This window comes from Anopheles arabiensis, chromosome 2 (genome assembly GCF_016920715.1).
Source record: "Anopheles arabiensis isolate DONGOLA chromosome 2, AaraD3, whole genome shotgun sequence".
Classification (NCBI taxonomy): domain Eukaryota; kingdom Metazoa; phylum Arthropoda; class Insecta; order Diptera; family Culicidae; genus Anopheles; species Anopheles arabiensis.
The window spans coordinates 94,942,487-94,964,602 of NC_053517.1; the positions used below are offsets into that span (position 1 = coordinate 94,942,487).

The window sequence follows — 22,116 nt, forward strand, 5'->3', positions numbered from 1 at the left end:
CGTGCAGCCTCAGTGTCATCGATCGATGATTTCCAGAGAATTACCTTTTTTTGTGTGCTTTTTATTCTACACAGAAGACAAACATTGTATTGAATGATGAATGAGGAAAAAAGTAACCAAAATTCTGTGAAATCTTTTTCCACATCCATAACAGATGAATGCATTACGGTAATTAAAAGCTCGTCCATTGTAAAGAATTGATGCCTCTCAGGCAAACTGTTGCAAACAAACATAGTGCACTAGATTGCATGCCCGATATCTGAGTCAATGCAGTGCATAAATACAAGCTCAATATCATTGATCAGCTGCCCCTTGATCATCGATGAGTCAAAGAGGACCGCATTCCATATCGGCGATGACTCACACCAAGTACGGTGGGGCGTTTGTGATCTGAGCAATAAAGCAAACGAACGCAAAAAACCACTTTGAACCAGCTTTAACCGTTCAGCTCCTTTGGATGATATTTTACCCAGCGCAAGCTTTAAGGCACGTACGATAGGTCATAAATCCTCTCAGCAGTAAAAGAGGAAAGTTCTCCAAAACGCGTGCAAATGGGAAGCAAACCATCCTGAACGGCGATGCTGAATGGTCCATTAGTAGAGAAGCTTTTTCTTTTTTTTTTTCCTTTGCCAGACACTTTTAAAGCTGCATTTAAGTTTGTGGCATTGTGAAAAGGGGGGAGAATTTTTAGTATTCCCAGTCGAAAGTACCCATCCACTAAAGGCTGCCCCAGTTATGCACCTACAAGGTAGCCTCCATACACGGGAAGGAACAACAGAACACACACAAAAAAAACCTGAACTCCAGAAGCCATTTTCAAATGGGGGGAAAAGAGCTGAGCACTCAGATGCAGTCTAACACCCACGTACAAACAATCCGGCCGTGCAGAACCGGGGCTACCTTATCGTATTTAGTGCCCCGATCACACACTAACACACACACACACACACACACACACACACACACACACACACACACACACACACACACACACACACACACACACACACACACACACACACGCACACACACATACACATGCACCGATCGATTTGTGTGCCGGAACATGTCGGCAAAGATCCGGTTGCCGGAAGCAGACAGGCCGTGTTTCCGGTACGGATTGCAACTATCCAGGCACACCTGTGCCAGCACTCACACACACACACACTCTCTCTCTCCTTATGTATGGGTGTGTGTGTGCGGAGGGCTGTGTGATTGTACGGCTCGTTTGACAGTAAGGACTTCCGCTCGGTGGTGCACTCGTGCGAATACTGATAAGCGAGCGAAGCAAACATTCGCCGCGCAAACAGAAACCGAACCGAAGCCGGTGGGATGCAGAATTTCATAGCTTGATTATTCTATTATTGAAAATTGCATTGCATCCCTCCTTCGACTCCCGTTTCGACCCGATGGCCACGGGATGGCTTTGGTTAAGAAGAGGTGTCGAAAAGCCTGTGTATCTGTGTGTGTATGTGTGGGCCTGTGTGATGAATCAATTGCATTGCATCATTGATGTGCCGGTCTGGAGCCTCACGTGTGCCACACGGTGCGGCATTTTAGAGCGCACGCTAGAAAAGGAACCCTACACAATGGATTGGACCATATGCGTAAATTATGGGCGGTAAGTGGTGGTGAGTTTGTTGTTTTTTGCTAGAAAAAAAGACGAAAAAGCTAAACGCTGGAGCTAAAACCCAACAAACAACCTCTATAAAGTGGTTTAGCTGAAGCCAAGGACACGCGCGTGAGATTGCATAATTGTACTCGAAAATTCCAATGCCTGGTTGTGGTGTTGGTGTTGGTGATGGGAAAATATTTGATTTCACGCTACTGCCCGCTGCCCCACCGCTTATCCGTCTGGTGTGTTCGTTGCACTCAGCAGGTTTGGCGAATCCCCTTGCATGCGGAAAAGCTGTTGTTTGCAGTCAACGCGTTCAGCAGATGTGCATCGATTTCGTTTTCATTTTCACTTTAGCTGCATGCGATAGAAGATAAATTAATATTTTGTTTGCACGCCGGTAGCGGAGTGTTAAATTTGCGTTACACGTTTGCGACAACAGTATGGTTTGGTTGGAATTAACATTCGTTGAAAGTGGAGGAGTAACAATAACTGGGAAATGGGTCAATTGTGGTACTGATGCTACTTATTTTGTACTGTATTGTGTGTGGAAAATTTAAATTGTTATGCTTTTAGGAACAAACACAGGTAATATGCATTTGCATTGAAAGAATGGTTAATAGTTCCGCGAATAAATTAAAATTCAATTACTGTTCATAAGGATTTTCTTCGAATGAAATATTTCATTTTACAGGTGGCTTATCCCAAACAATATGACAACTACACTGTAGAAAAGCTATAAAATAGTTTGCCACACGGAGGGACGGTTGCTTGTTGGTGTGAGTGAGTAAATTACAGGGGTTTCCAAGTCAGTTTCGAATGTAAACATTGTTATTCACCGCGTCCAAAATGTTTTTCAACAGCTGTCAAGTGGTTTATTTGTTTCAAACTGAAATTTCAGTTTCAACACATGATTTTCAACACATAACAAAGAGCTGTCAAACTCAATCCAGCTTGAGACGTGTTGAAAATCATGCTGTAGATTTTGAAAATTATTATAATGGAATGAAATGAAATGTCAGATCGATGTGGAACAACAATTTTCATGCGGTGTGTAACAATTTTTACCTTCGAAACTGACTTGGAAAACCCTGTACTGAGTATTGTTGAACAGTGTGTATTTGCATTGCTTTGTGAAGTAAAGTACTAAATATTGTGTTCTATAACTGCCCTGCATTGAAAAAAGGTAATTTTTTTATTTTAATAGCCACTTGCAGATAGTGTAAAGCTGTATTAGAGAATCGGTACAATGTAAAAGCGTCCCTCTACCTGTCAAAGCTGTTTATCAATATTGTTTGGCGGGAAGAGCTACAAGCCCACCTGTATATTATACCCACTTTGACTTGTAGCGTGCTTGATAAGCCTTCAAGGTATTTTAAGGAATGCAACGAATAGTTTCCGGGCCAGAATAAAGAACCAGTATGGATTAATGAGCAGTTCCAGGAGCAGTAAGGATTCAGTATCAATTCCATGGTTGATATGGCTTAGTGATTACTTCCTGGACTGGCATGTTTAGTTTCAGAAATAGGTCAAATTCCTCAAAAGTTACTGACCTCACCTGAGCCGTTTATTGTGGCATCCATCTCACAATCGGATGCTAGAAGGGGGTTTAAGATGAGCCTTGAAATTTCGGTCCGTAGCCCTATAACTGGCACAAATTATTTTGTGTTATCCAATACTAAATGCTAAGCCAATAACGCTTTGCATTATAGCTACTAGATTTCACTCGGCAAAGTAAACAGAAGATCATAACTTAAAATGAAAATATTTCAAAAACAGTAAAAAACACCAAATCGTCTTCATTCCCTCACGGTTAGTATGCACACTCGCCGAGAACTTTCGCTGCACGCAATCGAGATTAAACGATCGAGTGTTCTTAAATTACTTCATCCGTTTCCGGTGACCGATAAAACCGAGCAGTGCCACACAGCGAGTTGTGATTTGTGTGACCCTCTCCTTCATTATCATCAACTTCACGTTTCTAACGCTCAACCGCTGCCGCTAGTCACATGCGGTCCCAATGACGCGTCGTATCGTTTCAACAGTGAAGAATGATGAGAGCATTACGGTGCAAATTTTATGCCAACCCAGGCCAATGAGTTGCCACTTTTCATTGGCGATGCTGTACAAAGTGGTCTCAAAGAATGTTCCCAAAGCGCACCTTCGCTTATCTATCGCTCCGATTTCCGATCCTCTGGTAAACAATCGATGGTCAGCAGCTCTTATCAATCCGGCCACCTTTCTTCTCGAAGCGCATCGGGTGACAGTAATGTGCGAACTGGCTACAACCAACCCTAATCTTTGCAACGGGAAAACACACTTCTGCTTGGGTATAGCACGCGAAACCCCAACGGCGTGTATCATCCCACGAAGGCGTGTGCTTTCGGGGCGCGCGCGTTTATTGGGTCGTAAAGGAGCCTCCCTCCAATGGTAGCGTGTCTGGCCGCAGGCAGAATGACTCAATCGTGGGGAGCATCCACATTCGGGGCCGGGTTTTATCTTATCGCCGGCGGTGAACAACGATGTATTGGTTGTGTGGGAGATTGTGCTCGCGCTTAAATTTTTTCCCTCGGAAGGGTATGCTGGGTTGATGATTGCCGGAAGGGCACCAATTTCCTGTGCGAGCGGTGTACAGGTGGAACATTCTATGGGTTTTGATAGCTTTTGCACAGACACTTACTCACACACACGTACAGATAAACCGAAGACAATTGATTATCGCACCACTGATAAGCACGTTCGTCAATGGATGGGCCGTTGATGGGGTTGTTATAAGAAAAGGCTCGCCACGAGCATCGCCGTTAGTCACAACGAAACGAGCGCTTCCGGCAGGTGCATCCCCTTTGCGGAACGGTTAAGCAAGAGTGTACGGGTAGTAGCGGTAGTATAGTGCTGTGGTTGCAAGCTTTCAAGGTTTGTAGAGTGCATAGAAGCTGATGGTTGATAGATGTAATGTGATAGCCGTTGTGGATAATGTTTGTTGAGAAGTTTTGAAAGCATGTGCAGTGGCGTAGTTCCAGTTTTTTGGACATCAAGAAGTCCACCAACAGACTGTGAAGTGAACTTTAATTTTAAACTCGCTTTTTTAGTAATCAAAATGCCTGTATGATGAATTCAGGAAATAAAGACTAATGCAACTTCAGTTGGTCCAGTATTACCAAGGGTATTCAAGCAAAACAGTGATTCTTAAACAGTCAGGTGTTTCAATGTGTCAGTTTTTTAGGTGTCTCGTTTATTGTTCAGTTCAAGTTTTAGTTCAAGTACAATAAAGACCATGTGGCAACAAGTGATGTGTGTACTAAAATGTGTTGCTTGACGGGGATGTTGAGATTTTCCGTTAATTCTTTGAGTTGTGGCAGGCAAACTTTTACTGTCTTAAATGTACTTGTTGATAGTTATGAATGGTGTAAATATAACTGATTTTCTGATACTAGGTTACTCATCGATTATATCAAACAGCTCACAAAATTGCACTTGAAATACTATCACTCCTAACGTACACACCAATAGACAAATTATTGCAATCAGTCACAAGACACCGTGCCCCACACGTTGTCATGCGATAAGACGCACCCGATTGTACGGTCACACCCTTCTAATTGCAAGCCTTCTTCATTCACTTTCCCATCCAATAAATGCTTACAGTGTTGCGCTATCTGGAGCGAAAAACGTGACAAATGGCGACCAGCAACTGGGAGAAGTTTGTGCTTCTCCTCTGGAAGAACTGGATCCTGCAGAAGCGGCACTACATTCAAACGCTGTTCGAAATACTGATCCCGGTCCTGTGCTGCTCCATACTGCTGCTCGTGCGCGGTCTCGTCGATCCGGAGTTTATTGACAGCAATTCAGTGTTTAAACCGCTTGAAACCGATCGTCTAACACATTTGGAAAAGTTGGCCGAGGCCAAAAACTTTGAATTCAAGATAGCCTACTCGCCCCGCAATGATCTGCTCGAAGCGGTCGTACAGGAAGCGGTTCGAGCGTTGAATGCAAATGACCCGAAGGCACGCCTAACCTATGCCTCGTTCGCGGATGCTCGGGAGATGGAAAGTGTGCTGGCAGAGTCATCGTTCCTGGCTGGGGTAGAGTTTGACGACAGTTGGGCAAGCTGGACAGTGGCAAACGGTGTGCCGACGGATAACTTAACGTTCGCTGTACGCTACCCGGCGGAACTGCGCGACGATGAGTTTCAGTTTTCCAACTGGGTAACGAACCTGCTGGTGGTGCCATTTTCCCCGCGTCTTCGCAACCCTCTGCTGGACGATGGCGGTTCACCGAGCTACTACAGCGAAGGATTCCTGGGCATACAGGGTGCGATATCGAGGGCGCTACTGGGACGCCGCCTGCCCGGAGTCGACCTACCGACCGTGCACGTGCAGCGCTATCCGTACCCGCCGTACTACGACGATGCGATCCTGGAGGCGCTGCAGCAGCTGCTGGCCCTCATCATCGTCATATCGTTCTTCTACACCTGCATCAACACGGTCAAGTACATCACGATCGAGAAGGAGAAGCAGCTGAAGGAGGCGATGAAGATAATGGGCCTGTCGAACTGGCTGCACTGGTCGGCGTGGTTCATGAAGTGTCTCATCCTGCTGACGGTTTCGCTATCGCTTATCACGATATTGCTCTGCGTAAGTTGTTTTTGCGTTGCGTCGGTTGTAAATTGAGTTGCCATGGAAACAGGTACTAATTCTGCTTCTTGTTACAATAGGTCCCCTTCAGCTCGGCCGCCATCTTTGAGAACTCCGATTGGACGCTGATTTGGGTGTTCTTCTTCGTGTACAGCATCAGCACGATCTGCTTCTGCTTCATGATAAGTGTGTTCTTCAGCAAGGCGAACACGGCCGCTGGTATTGCCGGGTTGCTGTGGTTTGTCACGCAGCTGCCGTTCAACGTGAGCCAGCAAAACTACGACGAGATGGGCACGGGTGCCAAGCTGGGCATGTGTCTGCTGTCGAACTCGGGCATGTCACTGGCAATGTTTTTGACTGTGCGGCTCGAAGCAACTGCGGTCGGTTTGCGGTGGTCAAATCTCTTCGAACCGGCCACCATCGATGATGGGTTTAACGTGGGACTGATCATTATAATGCTGCTGGTAGATGCCGTCATCTACCTATTGATTGCGCTGTACATTGAGCAGATTATGCCGGGAGAGTTTGGCATAGCAAGGCCGTGGTATTTCCCGTTCACGAAGGAGTTCTGGGTTCGAACGCAGACACCATCGCGCGACACGTTGTTTCAAGCGAACGGCTCAACCGAGTCCCGGTACATCGAGCAGGATCCGGCAGGGTATGCCGGTGTTGAGATCAAACAGCTGCGCAAGGTATACAAAGGTAATAAGGCGGCTGTGGATGGGTTGAACTTGCGGATGTACGAGAATCAAATCTCTGTCCTGCTGGGTCACAATGGAGCGGGCAAGACGACGACCATGTCGATGCTGACGGGCGTGTTTGCACCCACTTCTGGTACGGCACTGATCAACGGACACGACATACGCACTGACATCGATGGTGTACGATCGTCGCTGGGATTGTGCCCCCAGCACAATGTACTGTTCGACGAGATGACGGTGGACGAGCACTTGAAGTTCTTCTCCCGTCTGAAGGGTGTTCCAACGGAGGCGGTCAGTGGAGAGATTGATCGTTATCTGAAGCTGCTCGAGTTGACGGACAAGCGTGACGCACAATCCCAGACGTTATCCGGTGGTATGAAACGCAAGCTTGCCGTCGGTATGGCACTGTGTGGTGGTTCGAAGGTGGTACTGCTCGATGAACCCACGTCGGGGATGGATCCGTCCGCGCGACGTGCATTGTGGAATTTATTGCAAAAGGAAAAACAAAACCGTACGATGCTCCTTTCCACGCATTTCATGGATGAAGCTGATGTGCTCGGCGATCGGATAGCGATCATGGCGGAGGGTAAGCTGAAAGCAGTTGGGTCACCCTTTTTCATGAAGAAAACGTTCGGCGTTGGGTATCGGTTGATCTGCGTGAAGGATGCGAGATGTGATAAGCAGCGACTATTGAGCATACTGAGGAAATACATCCCGGACGTGACGATCGACACAGACATTGGGTCGGAGCTGTCGTTTATACTGAAGGAGGACTATTTGGACGTGTTCCAGCGACTGCTGGAGGATATTGAGCAGCAGATGGTGAGCTGCGGCATTACTAGCTACGGCATATCGCTGACAACCATGGAGGAAGTGTTCTTGAAGTAAGTTATTGGGAAATCTTGATGTCGATTTGAATGTTATGGATAACATCTTGATATCTTGTTTTCGCAGGGCTGGTAGTGACAGTTTCGACGAAACAGGAACCCATACCAATGGCACCGTTGTTGAGACAGGCAGTTCCGAATGTAAGTATGATAATGTGTACAACTTATTCTACTAAGTATCAGACTAATGTATAACTTTCCCCATCAGATGCATTGGATCGTCTGCACCTGCTGACTGGTAAGGAGCTCCTGTTCAACCAGATACAAGCCCAGCTGCTGAAGAAGTACCTCTCGTCCATTCGCGCTTGGGTTCAGCTGGTCATGATGTTTGTCATACCGATATTTTTCGTCTGTATGACGTTCATCATTACACGGAGCATTTCGGCGGGCAAAGATTTGCCCGCGCTGGAAATAACGATCGATTCCTACGAGAAGGCAATCACCGTACTTGAGCGTGCCGGTGGTGAAACGGCAAGAGTTGAAGCATTCCAGAACATGTTTACTGGCCGCGGCGAACTGGTCACTATCGACGAGGACATGACAGAGTACATTGTGCGCAAGGTAAGCTGAACCCCCCCCCCCCCCCCTCCCATGCTCATATGATCGCGATCGCGTACTGATTGCGTGTGTTTGTATTTCCAGTCCATCGAGGACATTGCCGCAGTGAACACCCGATACTTTGTGGGTGCTACCATCCGCTCGGGCGCACCGTACGTTGGCTGGTTCAACAATAAGGCATTCCACACGGCCCCGCTCGCGCTGAATCTAGTGTACAGCGCCATCTTGCAAGCCCAGTGCACGGAATGCCAACTGCATGTGATCAACAAACCACTTCCGTACCGGTTGGACACGCAACTGAAGAAGCTCAACACAGGGCTGAACGCTGGATTCCAGCTCGCGTTCAACACCGGCTTTGCGATGGCGTTCGTGGCCGCCCTGTACATCATGTTCTACATCAAGGAGCGTACTTCGCGCGCCAAGCTGCTACAGTTCGTCAGCGGTACCAATGTGACGATGTTCTGGCTGCTGGCGTTCATGTGGGACTTTACGCTGTTCGTGCTGAACAGTTTGGTGTACATCGCGACGGTGGCCATCTTCCAGGAGGAGGGTTGGTCAACGTTCGAAGAGCTTGGACGTGCGTTCCTATTGCTCTTATTCTTCGGCTACGCCACGCTCCCCGTAACGTATCTGTTCTCGTTCCTGTTTAGCGTTTCCGCAACCGGATTCGTGCGCATGATGTTCGTGAACGTGCTTTCGGGCGCAATCTTCTTCACCGCCGTCAACGTGCTCAAGTTTGACGGTATCGATCTGGTGGAGGTTGCCGAAGGGCTCGAGTGGGTGTTTATGTTCTTCCCGAACTTTGTGCTTAGCCATGGGTTGAACAATCTGAATGCGGCGTCCAGCACGGCCTCCTCGTGCAAAAAGTTCTGCGACCTGCTCGGAGCACAGTGTGTGGTTGACGATCTGTGCTCGGTTGATGCGCGCTGTTGCGATTTGGAGGTGTTCTCCTTCGGCAACGTGGGCATCATTCGCAATCTGCTGTTTTGTGTGCTGATTGGAACCGTTTCCTTTTCGCTGCTGTTTATGCTGGAGTATGGCGTACTGCAACGGTTGTTCCGTCGAAAGCCAAAAGGTTCGGCGAGCCCAGCGGGACCACAGGGCACAGTGGGTTCGGAACAGGACTCGGACGTGCTGGAGGAAAAGCGCCGTATAGCGAATCTCAGCCGGACGGACATCGACGGGCACAATTTGCTGTTGCGCGACGTTACAAAGTACTACGGCAACTTCCAGGCGGTAAACAACCTGTCAATCGGCATCAATCATTCTGAGTGCTTCGGGCTGCTCGGCATCAACGGCGCAGGCAAGACTACGACGTTCAAAATGATGACGGGCGATGAGGAAATTTCGTCCGGTAATGCTTGGGTCAAGGGGATCAGCTTGCGGGAGGACATGAATCGAGCGCATCGGCAGATTGGCTACTGTCCGCAGTTTGACGCGCTGCTGGAGGATCTGACGGGCCGGGAAACGTTGCGCATATTTGCACTGCTGCGAGGTGTACGCAAGCAGGAGGTGAAGAATGTGTCCTACATTCTGGCGGAAGAGCTGAACTTTACCAAGCATTTGGACAAGCGCACGAAAGCGTACAGTGGAGGCAATAAGCGGAAACTTAGTACGGCACTTGCCCTGCTTGGCAATCCGTCGGTGGTGTATCTGGACGAACCGACCACGGGCATGGATCCGGGAGCGAAACGTCAGTTCTGGGATGTTATTTGTAAGGTACGCAGCACGGGCAAATCGATCGTGCTGACGTCACACAGCATGGAAGAGTGTGAGGCACTGTGTACGCGGCTGGCCATCATGGTGAACGGCGAGTTCAAATGTCTCGGCTCGACGCAACATCTGAAGAACAAATTCTCCAAAGGATTCCTGCTCACGGTGAAGGTGGCTCGAGGGTCGACCGATGCACAGCAGAAACGAGTAGCCGGTGTGAAGGACTTTGTGATGAGTCGCTTCAGCGGAGCCGTGCTTAAGTAAGTGTTTGATTGTTGGTAGTTGCCAGTCGGGAACGCTCTTGCTCAATGTTTTTTTTTTTAAATTGCTTCTTTCCAGAGAGGAGTACGAAGATTCTCTCACCTTCCACATACCGGTAACGGATCTGAAATGGTCCCAGATGTTTGGCCTGATGGAAAGCTCGAAGCAAGAGCTGGAAATCGAGGACTACGCACTCGGCCAAACGTCGCTGGAACAGGTGTTCCTGTTCTTTACCAAATATCAGCGAGTTACCGAGTGAGAACTGCAGGACCAAGTGGCTGCGGTACTTCTTGATAGTGAAGAAGTGCCTGGGCAGACACGATAAATTGGGGGACATTTTGGGGTTTACAGGGTTTTTGTAATAACAAAAGCATCGAGATTCTTAAGTTAACTTATAATGCAGATAGATTGAGCATACAAGTTTTAGTAAAAGATTAGTGTGTAAGATTTGTAATTTATAATAATTGTAAAATAAAACGAGTTCAGAGTGATGTAAGTTGTGACAAAGAAGATTCTAAGTTTGCAACGATTACTTCTAGCTCCAAACTGTTAAAGAATCGGTTCAAGCATACTTCCTTGACTTCCAAATCGGTTCCAGAATCATAAACTACTCCGGAGTGTAGGTTTCTATTTCAAATGAATTTCAACGGAAATGTTAACAGATTCATGAACAGATATATTCCTCAATCGTTTTCCATGTTTATTTCATTATTTTAAGTTGCCGTGATGCCGTGATGAACAAATTTTCTCTTAAACCGAATGAATTCCCTTCAGCTCTTTACATGTTTAAATCCGCTTCAACCGAATAGGTTTACACAATTAGAGAAAATTGAAATTGTAAGGTCTGTGGCGTATTGCTACCGTTCTCACATTCCTTTGAATCAGAATATAGTTGCTCTCTATGAGCATGCAAGTATGTTTGGATCGTTTGCACTCCGTACCATACATTCCGCAATCGGCATTGTTCCATAATCTGGATTAAATTTTTTCCAAATATCGGAAACGATCTAGAATTCAGATTTAGATTCAGGAATTTAACATAAATTTGTAAGTGAAATTGAACCATGAAAAAGGTAAATACTTCACATTAAAAGGTGTGTTTGCTTGTTAATTGTTTATCTGTTTTCCCAGTAGAACATTCCCTAGATTATTAGGAATCAGATTTTGCACATAACGGTGTGCTTTTAAATTGAACTGTCAGCCACCTATTGAATGATACTCTTGGTTGGTTTACTCTAGTAGGCAATGTAGCTAGTTTAGTTGAAAGCACGACACAATATTGGTGCTAGTAGGCCGTACAATAAATTGCAGTGAATGTGTAAACAAAGCCAAAATTGAACCACCCCAACTGTGTGCACCGGAGTGTAATCGTTTAGTATTATCAGTCAAATTCGATTGTTCAAACCAAGAGCTGCTACTTACGAACGACGAATTTTTGCCGTCAATATTTCGAGTGCTACCCCGCCGCCTTACCTGTAATGAGAAGAGAATGATTCGGGCTTTTAATAAAATATCACCATGCGTCAAAGGTCTACGAACGGACATTGGAAGTTACAGTGGAAAGCAATAAGTGTGAGTAGTATAAAATATTTAGCATACTGCGAGGGTGTTACACTTATTTCTAGGTACCATATTCTAGAATACATCACACTGTTGCTGTTCAATTAGTAATTAACGTACGTAGTGTGTGTGTGTGTGTGTGTGTGTGTGTGTGTGTGTGTGTGTGTGTGTAGAAACTCAACAGGCAACCCCGGAGCCCCATGAATAGGCGAAGGGTAATAAATTCACGTGTTTTAATATCCCTCCTTCCCACGTCAACCGGGCGACGTGCAGTGAATAATACACATACACACACTGCTGTCTGACGTGGACAAAGTGTTCTTTTTTATGACGTTACGCCAAACGACAAACTAATGTTCGCCAGACGGCCTCGGGCGCGTTGAACTAGAAAGGGTTGATATCGATTTTCACATCAAGAAATCAATAAACAAAAAGGGTCACCACCGACGAATGTCCGGGGTGGGGATAAAAAAGGACACGTCGTTTTATAATAACATCGTCTCGTTAAGGTGATTTGCCGAAGCTCTGGATAGAGCGGGCTTTTTATCAGCCCCGAAACTTCCACACGCCTGCCGGTAAGGTCGCACGCAAAGCAAAAACACCTTCGGCGTCATGCGTGGGAAAGCACGCGCCGAAAGGAAGTGAAGTGAATAGCGAATAAGTGCTTAGTAATGGTCGCGCAGACACGGCCACTTGTGCCATTGGTAGCGCGCACGCTAGTATTGGTAGTGGCGATTTGTTGATAAACATTCGTCGGGCCAGCGGTGGAGCCGACCGACCGTCCGACCGAGCGAGTGGCTCAAATTGATCCGACACACAATCAGTACAGCGTGGACGTGCGGATCGTGCTGGTCGTTGCCGTCGGTGCGTCTTGCGTGGCTTGAGTAGGGGATTGGGGCCAGTTGCGGTGTAGAATGTGCGTGTACCATTCCTTAGAATAGTGTACTTGGTTGGGGAGCAGTTCGCGGTACAGCCATTCATAACGTGTTTGCGGAGGTGAACATAAAAAAGGGCGAATTCCTCTAAAGCACAATTCCAGTCGCGGGAAGTAGTAACGTGATCGAGGTTGCTGGATTTGTGACGCACATGCACAAGGTATGGTCCAATTGTTTCATATTGACCGTAGCGTCTGCTAAACCGTTTTGTATGCTGCAAATTATGTGCGTTTGTGTGCGATTAAACAAACACGCGATAAGAGATAATCAAGCAGTTTGTTTGACGCGTAACCCTACGCGAATTAATTACCCTTTGCTATTGCGATGGGTCCATATGTTGGGCGTGATGCTGGACTTGATAAGCCGCGCGTCGTGTTATCATTTTCGGCAACACGCGCACACTCACACAAAGGTGGTGTGAATGATTCACCCAGAGGCAAACGAAATCAGTGTGAAACGGTCAAATGAAACATAATGCTGGCATAATGTTTTGTCCCGTGTTTATGTACCGGAAAATTGGAATACGCTATTGTACGCTAGTGTCTGTGGTGCTATTAATGATGAAAAAGAGGCAAACTGTTTACGTTTATTAACCAGCATTATGCGCAATGAATGAACCGGTGTTTGTATAGTCTGGACCAGGAACAATGGAGTATTCTGAAAAACTAACTTTTCCCATATTTGCTGTGTGTTTATACGCACAAATTGTGAATCATTTTTTGTAACGTCTGCTAACGTCATCATCGAACTGTTTATCTATAGAAAACGCTATTGCAGATAAATTACTGTTCAAACGAGTCGACTTTTTTTCTTGCTTCGGCCAATAGCACATTGCGCGATAAGATGCAATTGTGATAGAAGTGTGATAAGACAATTCATCGCACTAATAGGTGTTTCAAAAACATCGCCACCGTGTGACTTTAGATCTTGAAGCCACACAAGCTGGTAGTGAGTGGCACGCAGTTACAAAAATTCATTTCCCTGTGCTCTACAGCTCTCTTCAGATATCCTTCCATCATGGCGTCTACCTCGCGCTGGAACAAGTTTGTGTTGCTACTGTGGAAGAACTGGATCATACAGAAGCGCCATTACATACAGACGCTGTTCGAGATCCTCATACCGGTGTTTTGCTGTGCAATGTTAATAGTGGTCCGTGGTCTGGTCGATCCGGAACAGGTGCTAACGCCAACCATCTTCGAGCGCTTGCCGATTGGATCTCTGCGTGATCTGGATACCGGTAAGCAAGAAATGCTGGGTGTTTGTGAACTTTGACAATAGTTTGGCGTTTTTGTGCAGCTTTCCCACCCGTAACATTCAGCATTGCCTATTCGCCACAAAATGCGATACTCCAGAAGTTGCTGGATGATGCGTTAAAGGAGGAGATTACAAATACAAGAGCAGTGTCACTAGTACCAATGCCAAATGCTCGTGAGCTGGAGAGTTTACTGATGCAGCGCAACTACATCGGTGGAATAGAGTTTCCAGACAGTTACACAGTAAGTATAAGGGTGTTGTATACGTCTGGAATTCATGTCCCTATTGCTGACCCTCTCACTAATCGATCATTGGTAGAACATCACCGATCTACCGCAAAAGCTACGATACGCCATTCGTCTTCCGGGCGAGTTACGATTCACCGGCTGGACGTTCGGTAACTGGCGCACCAACTTCATGGTCGTCCCGTTCGTCCAGGGACTGCGCAATGCCAACCAATCGGACGGTGGCAGTCCCAATTATTGGCGGGAAGGTTTTCTCACCCTCCAGGCCGCCATTTCACGCACCTTCATTCGACGGCAGCGGGCCGATTACGATCTCCCTGATGTGTCACTGCGGGTGAGTCATTCGATTGGATTTGGGGAAATCCGAGATAGTGCGCAATAGCTATAAAGCATGATCTCACCAATTTCCCACATTCAGCGCTTTCCCTATCCACCGTACTACGAGGATTTGGTGGGTATAATAAAATCGATAGCATCCGATGGAGTATTGCGGGTGGCCTCTGCTAGTGTGTTAGGATTGTGAACAGGAAGGGTGAATGCATCAGCGAAACGATTGGCGAGAGTGTTGCAAATATCGGATGTATCGATACTAGTTTGGCCATTGTAGCTCATTGACGGAGGGATACTTCTTATATTGCGCCGTTTGTTCCAGAAGCTCCAGAACCGTGTCGGCTTGGAAAATAGCTGCCTTTCAGTACGGCGAATGAAGGAGCGGTAGAGCACACGATTATGTCGACGATAATTGTTCAGTGCATCGAAAAAAATTCTCCTATGCAGCGATGATCTCGTTCTACTGTAATCCGCGTAGGCTTTTGATTTTATTTTTTTCAACCGTCTTAAAGATGCATTAGACCAATCGGGGCCAGGCTTTCGTTGAGCAACAGGAACGCAGGAATTAATCGCTGAGCGCATAAAAACGCTAAAGCAATCGGTGGCTTCGTCGATAGTGGAAAAGTTGGAGCAGTCAAAATTACGGTCAAACGACACAATAAGGGCATTCATACGTTCCACATTCGTTTTGAAGAAATTTCTATTGACTGTACTGCGAGTGTGACTGTTGGTGGTGTGGGATAGTTGTACGGGATAATAAATCATCATATCCAATGAAGGATGATGAAAGTCCTCACTGAGAAGTGGAATACTACAGTGTGTTACGTATGGGAGGAAGTTCTCTAGAGCCGAAGTACCATTCACAGAGTGCAGAGGTGTGATTGAGTCGCACAAAATATTGGTTGCGGCAAGGTTTGCGAAGACCAGATCCAATTGACGCCCAGATTGATTTGCAATACCACTCAACTGAAATAATCCGGTACTATGCAACCCATCAACGAAATCGGTATTAGCCACGGAATTGCATAAAGGCGCATAATGCATGACAGAATAACATGGAGAGCAATCGGTGGCTTCAGATGTATTAGTCAGCTCCCATCTGATATCAGGTTTATTGAAATCTCCGAAGACGTATAATAAATCGCTCTCTTTGATGCGGCTTGAAATTTCACGTACACTATCATGTAAAGCGTTCATCACTGCGGGGTCATTCGCATGACTAGGCGGAATGTAAACAACGCCGATGTAAACAGAGACACCTGGCAGCAATGTTTTGATCCAAAGTTGTTCCAGTATGGTATTAGGCGATGCGATTTCACATGTCGGTATTGAAGAGGAACTTGCAATTAAAACACCCCCACCGCGTGAGAGGGCACTGTTGGAAAGATTCCTATCGCACCTGTAGATATGATAATGATCGTCAGTGAGGAGCGAGGAAGGTATTGACTGAGTAAGCCAAGTCTCGGTAAGAATGATAAAATCATATTCTGATTCTGATAGCGCCAGGCGAAGATTTGTAGTTTTCGTTCGTAGACCACGTACATTTTGGTAGTAGATAGAGAGACTGGGATGAGCTGAACGAGGTGCATCGCCGGATGCGGTGCAAGATTGCTATTCATCCGACGGGCCAGCGTCAGCAGATTCATCAGTCCGTTTAGCGTTTCGCTTCGGTCGTTTTTTAGGAGCGGCTAAGCATTCGGGAGGTGACCTAGTAGGTGTGGTAGTAACAAGCATTCGCTCATTAAGGTCAAGATGTGGTTCGTTTGTAAACAAAGCTGCGTCTGTAGTGGTCATGGCAGGTGAGGAAATCGTAACGGGCTGTGCGAGCGTATCTGTTGTAGTAGTTGGCATCGCGGCACTCCCTCCAGAATGTGAGAGAGGATTATGATAAGTGTCGGTAGCGGGAGTAACGTTTTGATCGAGCATCGAATTTGTTTCAGTTGTTGCACAGGTATTAGTGTTATAATTATTGGTCCGATAGTCACGGAACTCTCGGTAGGTAAGAGCAGAGGGCCATGTGTTAGGTGAGAGTTGTATACGTCTGGAATTCATGTCCCTATTGCTGACCCTCTCACTAATCGATCATTGGTAGAACATCACCGATCTACCGCAAAAGCTACGATACGCCATTCGTCTTCCGGGCGAGTTACGATTCACCGGCTGGACGTTCGGTAACTGGCGCACCAACTTCATGGTCGTCCCGTTCGTCCAGGGACTGCGCAATGCCAACCAATCGGACGGTGGCAGTCCCAATTATTGGCGGGAAGGTTTTCTCACCCTCCAGGCCGCCATTTCACGCACCTTCATTCGACGGCAGCGGGCCGATTACGATCTCCCTGATGTGTCACTGCGGGTGAGTCATTCGATTGGATTTGGGGAAATCCGAGATAGTGCGCAATAGCTATAAAGCATGATCTCACCAATTTCCCACATTCAGCGCTTTCCCTATCCACCGTACTACGAGGATTTGGTGCTTGTAGCAATGGAACGATTGCTGCCAATGATTATACTGATATCGTTCTTCTACACCTGCATCAATACGGTAAAGTTTATCACGATCGAGAAGGAGAAGCAGCTGAAGGAGGCGATGAAAATTATGGGCCTGCCGAACTGGCTGCACTGGACGGCGTGGTTCGTGCGGTGTCTGGTGCTCCTACTGATTACCATCTCGTTGCTAATATTTCTAATTAGTGTAAGTTACATCTTCGTTTAGAGCAAATTGGTTGGTAGAAGTGCTAATGAATCGTTTAATTATTGCAGGCTAACCTAACACCAAACACTGACTTATCCGTGATTGAGTACGCCGACTGGTCGGTGCTGTGGTTTTTCTTCCTGTTCTACATTTTGGTGACGATCTGCTTCTGCTTCATGATGAGCGTGTTCTTCAACAAAGGTAAGCATTGCGTTTGGTTGTTCTAATTGTGCAAAGATTAATTCTCTTTTTTCCCCTCAAAAGCCAACACTGCCGCTGGAATCGCCGGACTAATGTGGTTTCTGTTTGCTATCCCATTCAACATTGCCGTCCAGAACTACGACGAAATGGCGATGGGCACCAAGGTGGCGTCCAGCTTGCTCTCCAACACTGCCATGTCGTTCGGCATCATGAACATTATTCGCCTCGAGGCCGACCAGGTTGGGTTGCAGTGGCACAATCTATTCTCCGCTCCCTCTATGGGCGACGAGTTCAGCGTCGGTCTGGTGATGGTGATGTTCGTGGTGGACGCACTTCTTTACCTCGCCATTGCGCTCTACTTCGAGCAGGTAATGCCGGGCGAGTTCGGTGTAGCAAAGCCGTGGAATTTTCTGTTCACGCGTGATTTCTGGAAACGGAACCGCATCGAGGATGGGTCGGGCGATTGGGCGAAGGCGGAAAGTTCGCCCTACTTCGAGCAGGAACCGAACATCGACCGGGCCGGCGTGCGTATCGTCAATTTGCGCAAAGTGTACGGCAAGAAGGTGGCAGTGGAGGGGCTAAATCTGAACATGTTCGATGGACAAATCACGGTCCTGCTCGGGCATAATGGGGCCGGCAAAACGACGACCATGTCGATGCTGACGGGCATGTTTTCACCCACCTCCGGTACGGCGCTGGTGAACGGGTACGACATCCGGAAGGATATCGAGGGAGTTCGGTTTTCGCTAGGCCTCTGTCCCCAGCACAACGTGCTGTTCAACGAGCTAACTGTGGCGGAACATTTGAAGTTTTTCTCGCAGCTAAAGGGCGTTCCAGGGGACAAGACGGCCGCTGAGATTGAAAAGTATGTGAACCTGCTCGAGCTGACGGACAAGCGGAACGCCCAGTCGCACACACTCTCGGGCGGTATGAAGCGTAAGCTGGGCGTTGGGATTGCGCTGTGCGGAGGCTCTCGTGTGGTTCTGCTGGACGAACCGACGTCCGGGATGGATCCGTCGGCACGGCGCGCGCTGTGGGATTTGATACAGAAGGAAAAGGTAGGCCGTACTGTTATCCTTTCCACACACTTCATGGACGAGGCGGATGTACTGGGCGATCGGATAGCGATTATGGCGGAAGGGAAGCTGCGAGCGATTGGGTCTCCGTTTTTCCTGAAGAAAAGTTTAGGCGCCGGGTATCGGTTGATCTGCGTGAAGGAACCGACGTGTGATAAGAAGCGTGTGCTTGAGATATTGAAGAAGTACATCCCGGAGGTGCGGATTGACACGGACATTGGGACGGAGTTGTCGTTTGTGCTGCGTGAGGACTACCTGAAGGTGTTTCAGCCTATGCTCGAGGAGCTGGAGGATAAGATGCGAAGCTGCGGAATATCCAGTTACGGCATATCGCTTACAACGATGGAGGAAGTGTTTTTGCGGTGAGTGCGCAGTGTTGTAGACAGTTAATTGAACGATTTGATTGAATTTTCTCTTTCCACACTCACTTGCAGTGCGGGCAGTGACTCGTTCCAGACCGAACACTCAACGAATCACACTGCCAGTGGATACATCGACATGAATGAAAACAGCGATATATGTATGAAACATTTGATCTTCGGACAAGAAGAATTGTTAATTAAACATGGTTCTCTTTGCTTGCGTCCATCTCTTCTTGTAGACTCTCTCGAAGGCCTTACACTTCTGGACGGTTCGAGGCGCTTGTTCCAACAAATAAATGCACAGTTTTACAAAAAGTTCCTCACGACCATTCGCAGCTGGATCACGCTCTCGATGCAGATGCTCATTCCCATCCTGTTTGTGCTGCTGTCCTATCTGATCTTCCTGAACTCCTCCACCGGTCGGGATCTACCCGAGCTTAAGATCAATCTAGACGGATATAGTGGTTCGCTAACGGTGCTGCAAACGACCGATGGGTTTGAATCTGTAACGGCGGCTTTTCGTGATCGATTCCGCACAGAACCGGATGTACATCAATTGATTGTGATTGATGAGGATATGACGACGTTCATACTGAACAAGGTTAGTATACCTGGATTCTGCAGAGAGGTTGTGTTTACATTGCTAATGTGTTGATGCCTTGTTTTCAGTCATCCCAGGATATTGCGACATTCAACACCCGCTACTGGGCAGGTGCATCACTCGACCGGTCCGTATGTACTGCCTGGTTCAACAACAAAGCTTATCATAGTGCACCACTAGCCGTGAACATGATCTACAACGCTCTGCTGCAGTCCATCTGCCCAAACTGTGAACTGCAAGTGAGCAACAAACCACTGCCCTACCGGCTAGACACGCAACTCCAACGCCTGGAGACGGGTGCGAATGCTGGATTCCAGCTCGCGTTCAATACCGGCTTTGCGATGGCGTTCGTGTCCGCCCTGTTCATTCTGTTCTATATCAAGGAGCGTACGACGCGCGCGAAGCTGCTGCAGTTTGTGAGCGGCGTCAATGTGACCCTCTTCTGGACGATCTCCTACCTGTGGGACTATGTGATATTCGTGCTGTCGGCGCTGTGCTATCTTGCGACGCTTGCCATCATTCAGCAGGACGGTTGGAGTACGTTCGATCAGCTCGGGCGAGTATTGCTGGTGCTGCTGCTTTACGCCTTCTCCAGTCTGCCGGTAACGTACTTGTTCGCGTACCTGTTCCACGTGCCCGCTACCGGGTTTGTGAAGATGATGCTCCTGAATGTGCTCTCCGGTACGATCTTCTTCACTGCTGTCTCGCTGCTCCGGTTCGAAGGCATCGATCTGGACGACGTGGCCGATGTGCTCGAGTGGATCTTTCTGTTCTTCCCGAGCTTCTCGCTGACGCAGAGCATGAACGCGCTGAACATGGTGGGCGGTCGGGAGGCACTGTGCCAGCGGGCTTGCGAGCAGATCACATTCTGCACTGAGGCGTTGAAGTGTGCGCTGGTGCCCCAGTGCTGCGGTACGAGCGCATTTACCTTCGATCAACAGACGGGCATCAATCGCAATCTGCTGTTCTTTGCCGGTATCGGGGTAGTATCGTTCGCGATCATCCTGCTGGTGGACTATCGCGTTGCGAAGAAGCTGTTCTCCAGGAGTGCGAACGGTGTTACGATGTCGTCCGATCAGGGAGAAACGGACTCCGATGTGCTAGAGGAGAAACGCCGCATTGCTGCGTGCAGCTCGGGTGAGCTGGCATCGTACAATCTGTTGCTGAAGGAGCTGTCAAAGAACTATGGCAAGTTTGTAGCGGTTAACAAACTCTCGGTCGGCGTACGTCACTCGGAGTGCTTCGGGCTGCTCGGGATTAATGGTGCCGGGAAGACGTCCACCTTCAAGATGATGACCGGTGACGAGAACATAACGGGCGGTGATGCGTGGGTAAACGGTATCAATCTGCGCACGGACATGAATCGGGTGCACAAACACATCGGCTACTGTCCACAGTTTGACGCGCTGCTGGAGGACCTAACGGGCCGGGAGACGCTGCACATCTTTGCGCTGATGCGTGGCGTACGCAGGAGGGAAATTAATGGTGTGTCACTTACGCTGGCGGAAGAGCTGAACTTTACGAAGCATTTGGACAAGCGCACGAAAGCGTACAGTGGAGGCAATAAGCGGAAGCTCAGTACGGCACTCGCCCTGCTTGGCAACCCGTCGGTGGTGTATCTGGACGAACCGACCACGGGCATGGATCCTGGGGCGAAGCGTCAGTTTTGGAACGTGATTTGCAAGATTCGTAATTCTGGCAAATCGATCGTGCTGACGTCACACAGCATGGAAGAGTGTGAGGCCCTGTGTACGCGGCTGGCCATCATGGTGAACGGGGAATTCAAGTGTCTCGGCTCGACGCAACATCTGAAGAACAAATTCTCCGAGGGTTTCCTGCTCACGGTCAAGACCAAGCGCACGGAACCGGACGCAGCCGAGCGGGTAAAATCGTTTGTGACAAGCAAATTTGTGGGTGCTGTTTTGAAGTAAGTATTGCAGCAATTGGTTGGTGGTTTCAATGTTCAATTTTTTATTGTTTCTCGCTTTCTAACGCTTTGTCCGCAGGGAAGAGTATCAAGACTCGCTCACGTTCCACATCGCACGGACCAATCAGCGGTGGTCGGCCATGTTTGGTTTGATGGAATCGTCAAAGCATGGGCTAGGCATCGAGGACTACGCGCTCGGGCAAACGACGCTCGAGCAGGTGTTCCTGTTTTTCACCAAATATCAAATAGCTGTAGAATAAAGGGTTATTCATGGTTGGGGAAGAAACGTTAACCACGGCTTGCAAAATCGGGTGGCAGTTCGACAGTGAGCTGACATGCCATTAGCGAGCAGCCAAATTGTGATCAACTAACCAAGCATCAATTGTTACCATTGCCGGGTACGAGGTTTTGAAGGTATTGTTCCTAGCGGTAAAGTATTCTTTTTTGTGACCTGATTGTCGTTATGAAAATAAACCAATGTGTCTTTGTCGTTGTAAGCGGGAGTGTTGCTGCGGACAAGGAGGTCGTTATGGAGAACTCATTCGGCTTGAAAAAACGGTAGAT

The 22,116-nt window shown here is 47.8% G+C and overlaps 3 protein-coding genes across 10 annotated transcripts in view; 2 read left to right on the forward strand and 1 right to left on the reverse strand.

The window, feature by feature from the left end:
• LOC120908757 (mucin-19) overlaps positions 1 to 22,116 on the reverse strand; it is a 178,336-nt gene that overhangs the window by 69,234 nt on the left and 86,986 nt on the right. The window lies entirely within an intron of this gene.
• On the forward strand, positions 4,402 to 10,879 carry LOC120908758 (ATP-binding cassette sub-family A member 3-like). Of its 2 annotated transcripts, XM_040320095.1 has the most exons (7): positions 4,402 to 4,528; positions 5,261 to 6,249; positions 6,330 to 7,834; positions 7,905 to 7,978; positions 8,046 to 8,398; positions 8,480 to 10,368; positions 10,448 to 10,628. In XM_040320095.1, the coding sequence occupies exons 2-7, from the start codon at positions 5,293 to 5,295 to the stop codon at positions 10,626 to 10,628; spliced, it is 4,959 nt and encodes a 1,652-aa protein (XP_040176029.1). In that variant the 5' UTR covers positions 4,402 to 4,528; positions 5,261 to 5,292. The 2 variants fall into 2 exon arrangements, with proteins under 2 accessions (XP_040176029.1, XP_040176030.1); XM_040320096.1 differs by lacking the exon at positions 4,402 to 4,528 and having other exon boundaries at positions 5,293 to 6,249; positions 10,448 to 10,879.
• LOC120908760 (ATP-binding cassette sub-family A member 3-like) lies at positions 10,966 to 22,086 on the forward strand. 3 transcript variants are annotated; one of them, XM_040320097.1, is made up of 11 exons: positions 10,966 to 11,941; positions 13,859 to 14,101; positions 14,161 to 14,360; positions 14,437 to 14,697; positions 17,131 to 17,385; positions 17,454 to 17,586; positions 17,650 to 19,024; positions 19,097 to 19,182; positions 19,264 to 19,625; positions 19,694 to 21,552; positions 21,632 to 21,812. In XM_040320097.1, exons 2-11 carry the CDS (start codon positions 13,882 to 13,884, stop codon positions 21,810 to 21,812), a joined length of 4,932 nt encoding a protein of 1,643 aa, XP_040176031.1. In that variant the 5' UTR covers positions 10,966 to 11,941; positions 13,859 to 13,881. The 3 variants fall into 3 exon arrangements, with proteins under 3 accessions (XP_040176031.1, XP_040176032.1, XP_040176033.1); XM_040320098.1 differs by lacking the exon at positions 10,966 to 11,941 and adding an exon at positions 12,749 to 13,024 and having other exon boundaries at positions 21,632 to 22,086; XM_040320099.1 differs by lacking the exons at positions 10,966 to 11,941; positions 13,859 to 14,101; positions 14,161 to 14,360; positions 14,437 to 14,697 and adding an exon at positions 14,823 to 17,046 and having other exon boundaries at positions 21,632 to 22,086.

Excerpts from the sequence above, each read along its gene's own strand:
- LOC120908758 (XM_040320095.1), top strand. The coding sequence starts at position 5,293 with ATGGCGACCAGCAACTGGGAGAAGTTTGTGCTTCTCCTCTGGAAGAAC. Across the intron at positions 7,979-8,045 it reads TGAGACAGGCAGTTCCGAAT|ATGCATTGGATCGTCTGCAC; the intron begins GTAAGTATGATA and ends TTTCCCCATCAG. Across the intron at positions 8,399-8,479 it reads CAGAGTACATTGTGCGCAAG|TCCATCGAGGACATTGCCGC; the intron begins GTAAGCTGAACC and ends TTGTATTTCCAG.
- LOC120908760 (XM_040320097.1), top strand. The coding sequence starts at position 13,882 with ATGGCGTCTACCTCGCGCTGGAACAAGTTTGTGTTGCTACTGTGGAAG. Across the intron at positions 14,698-17,130 it reads TCCCTGATGTGTCACTGCGG|CGCTTTCCCTATCCACCGTA; the intron begins GTGAGTCATTCG and ends TCCCACATTCAG. Across the intron at positions 17,386-17,453 it reads TGCTAATATTTCTAATTAGT|GCTAACCTAACACCAAACAC; the intron begins GTAAGTTACATC and ends TAATTATTGCAG.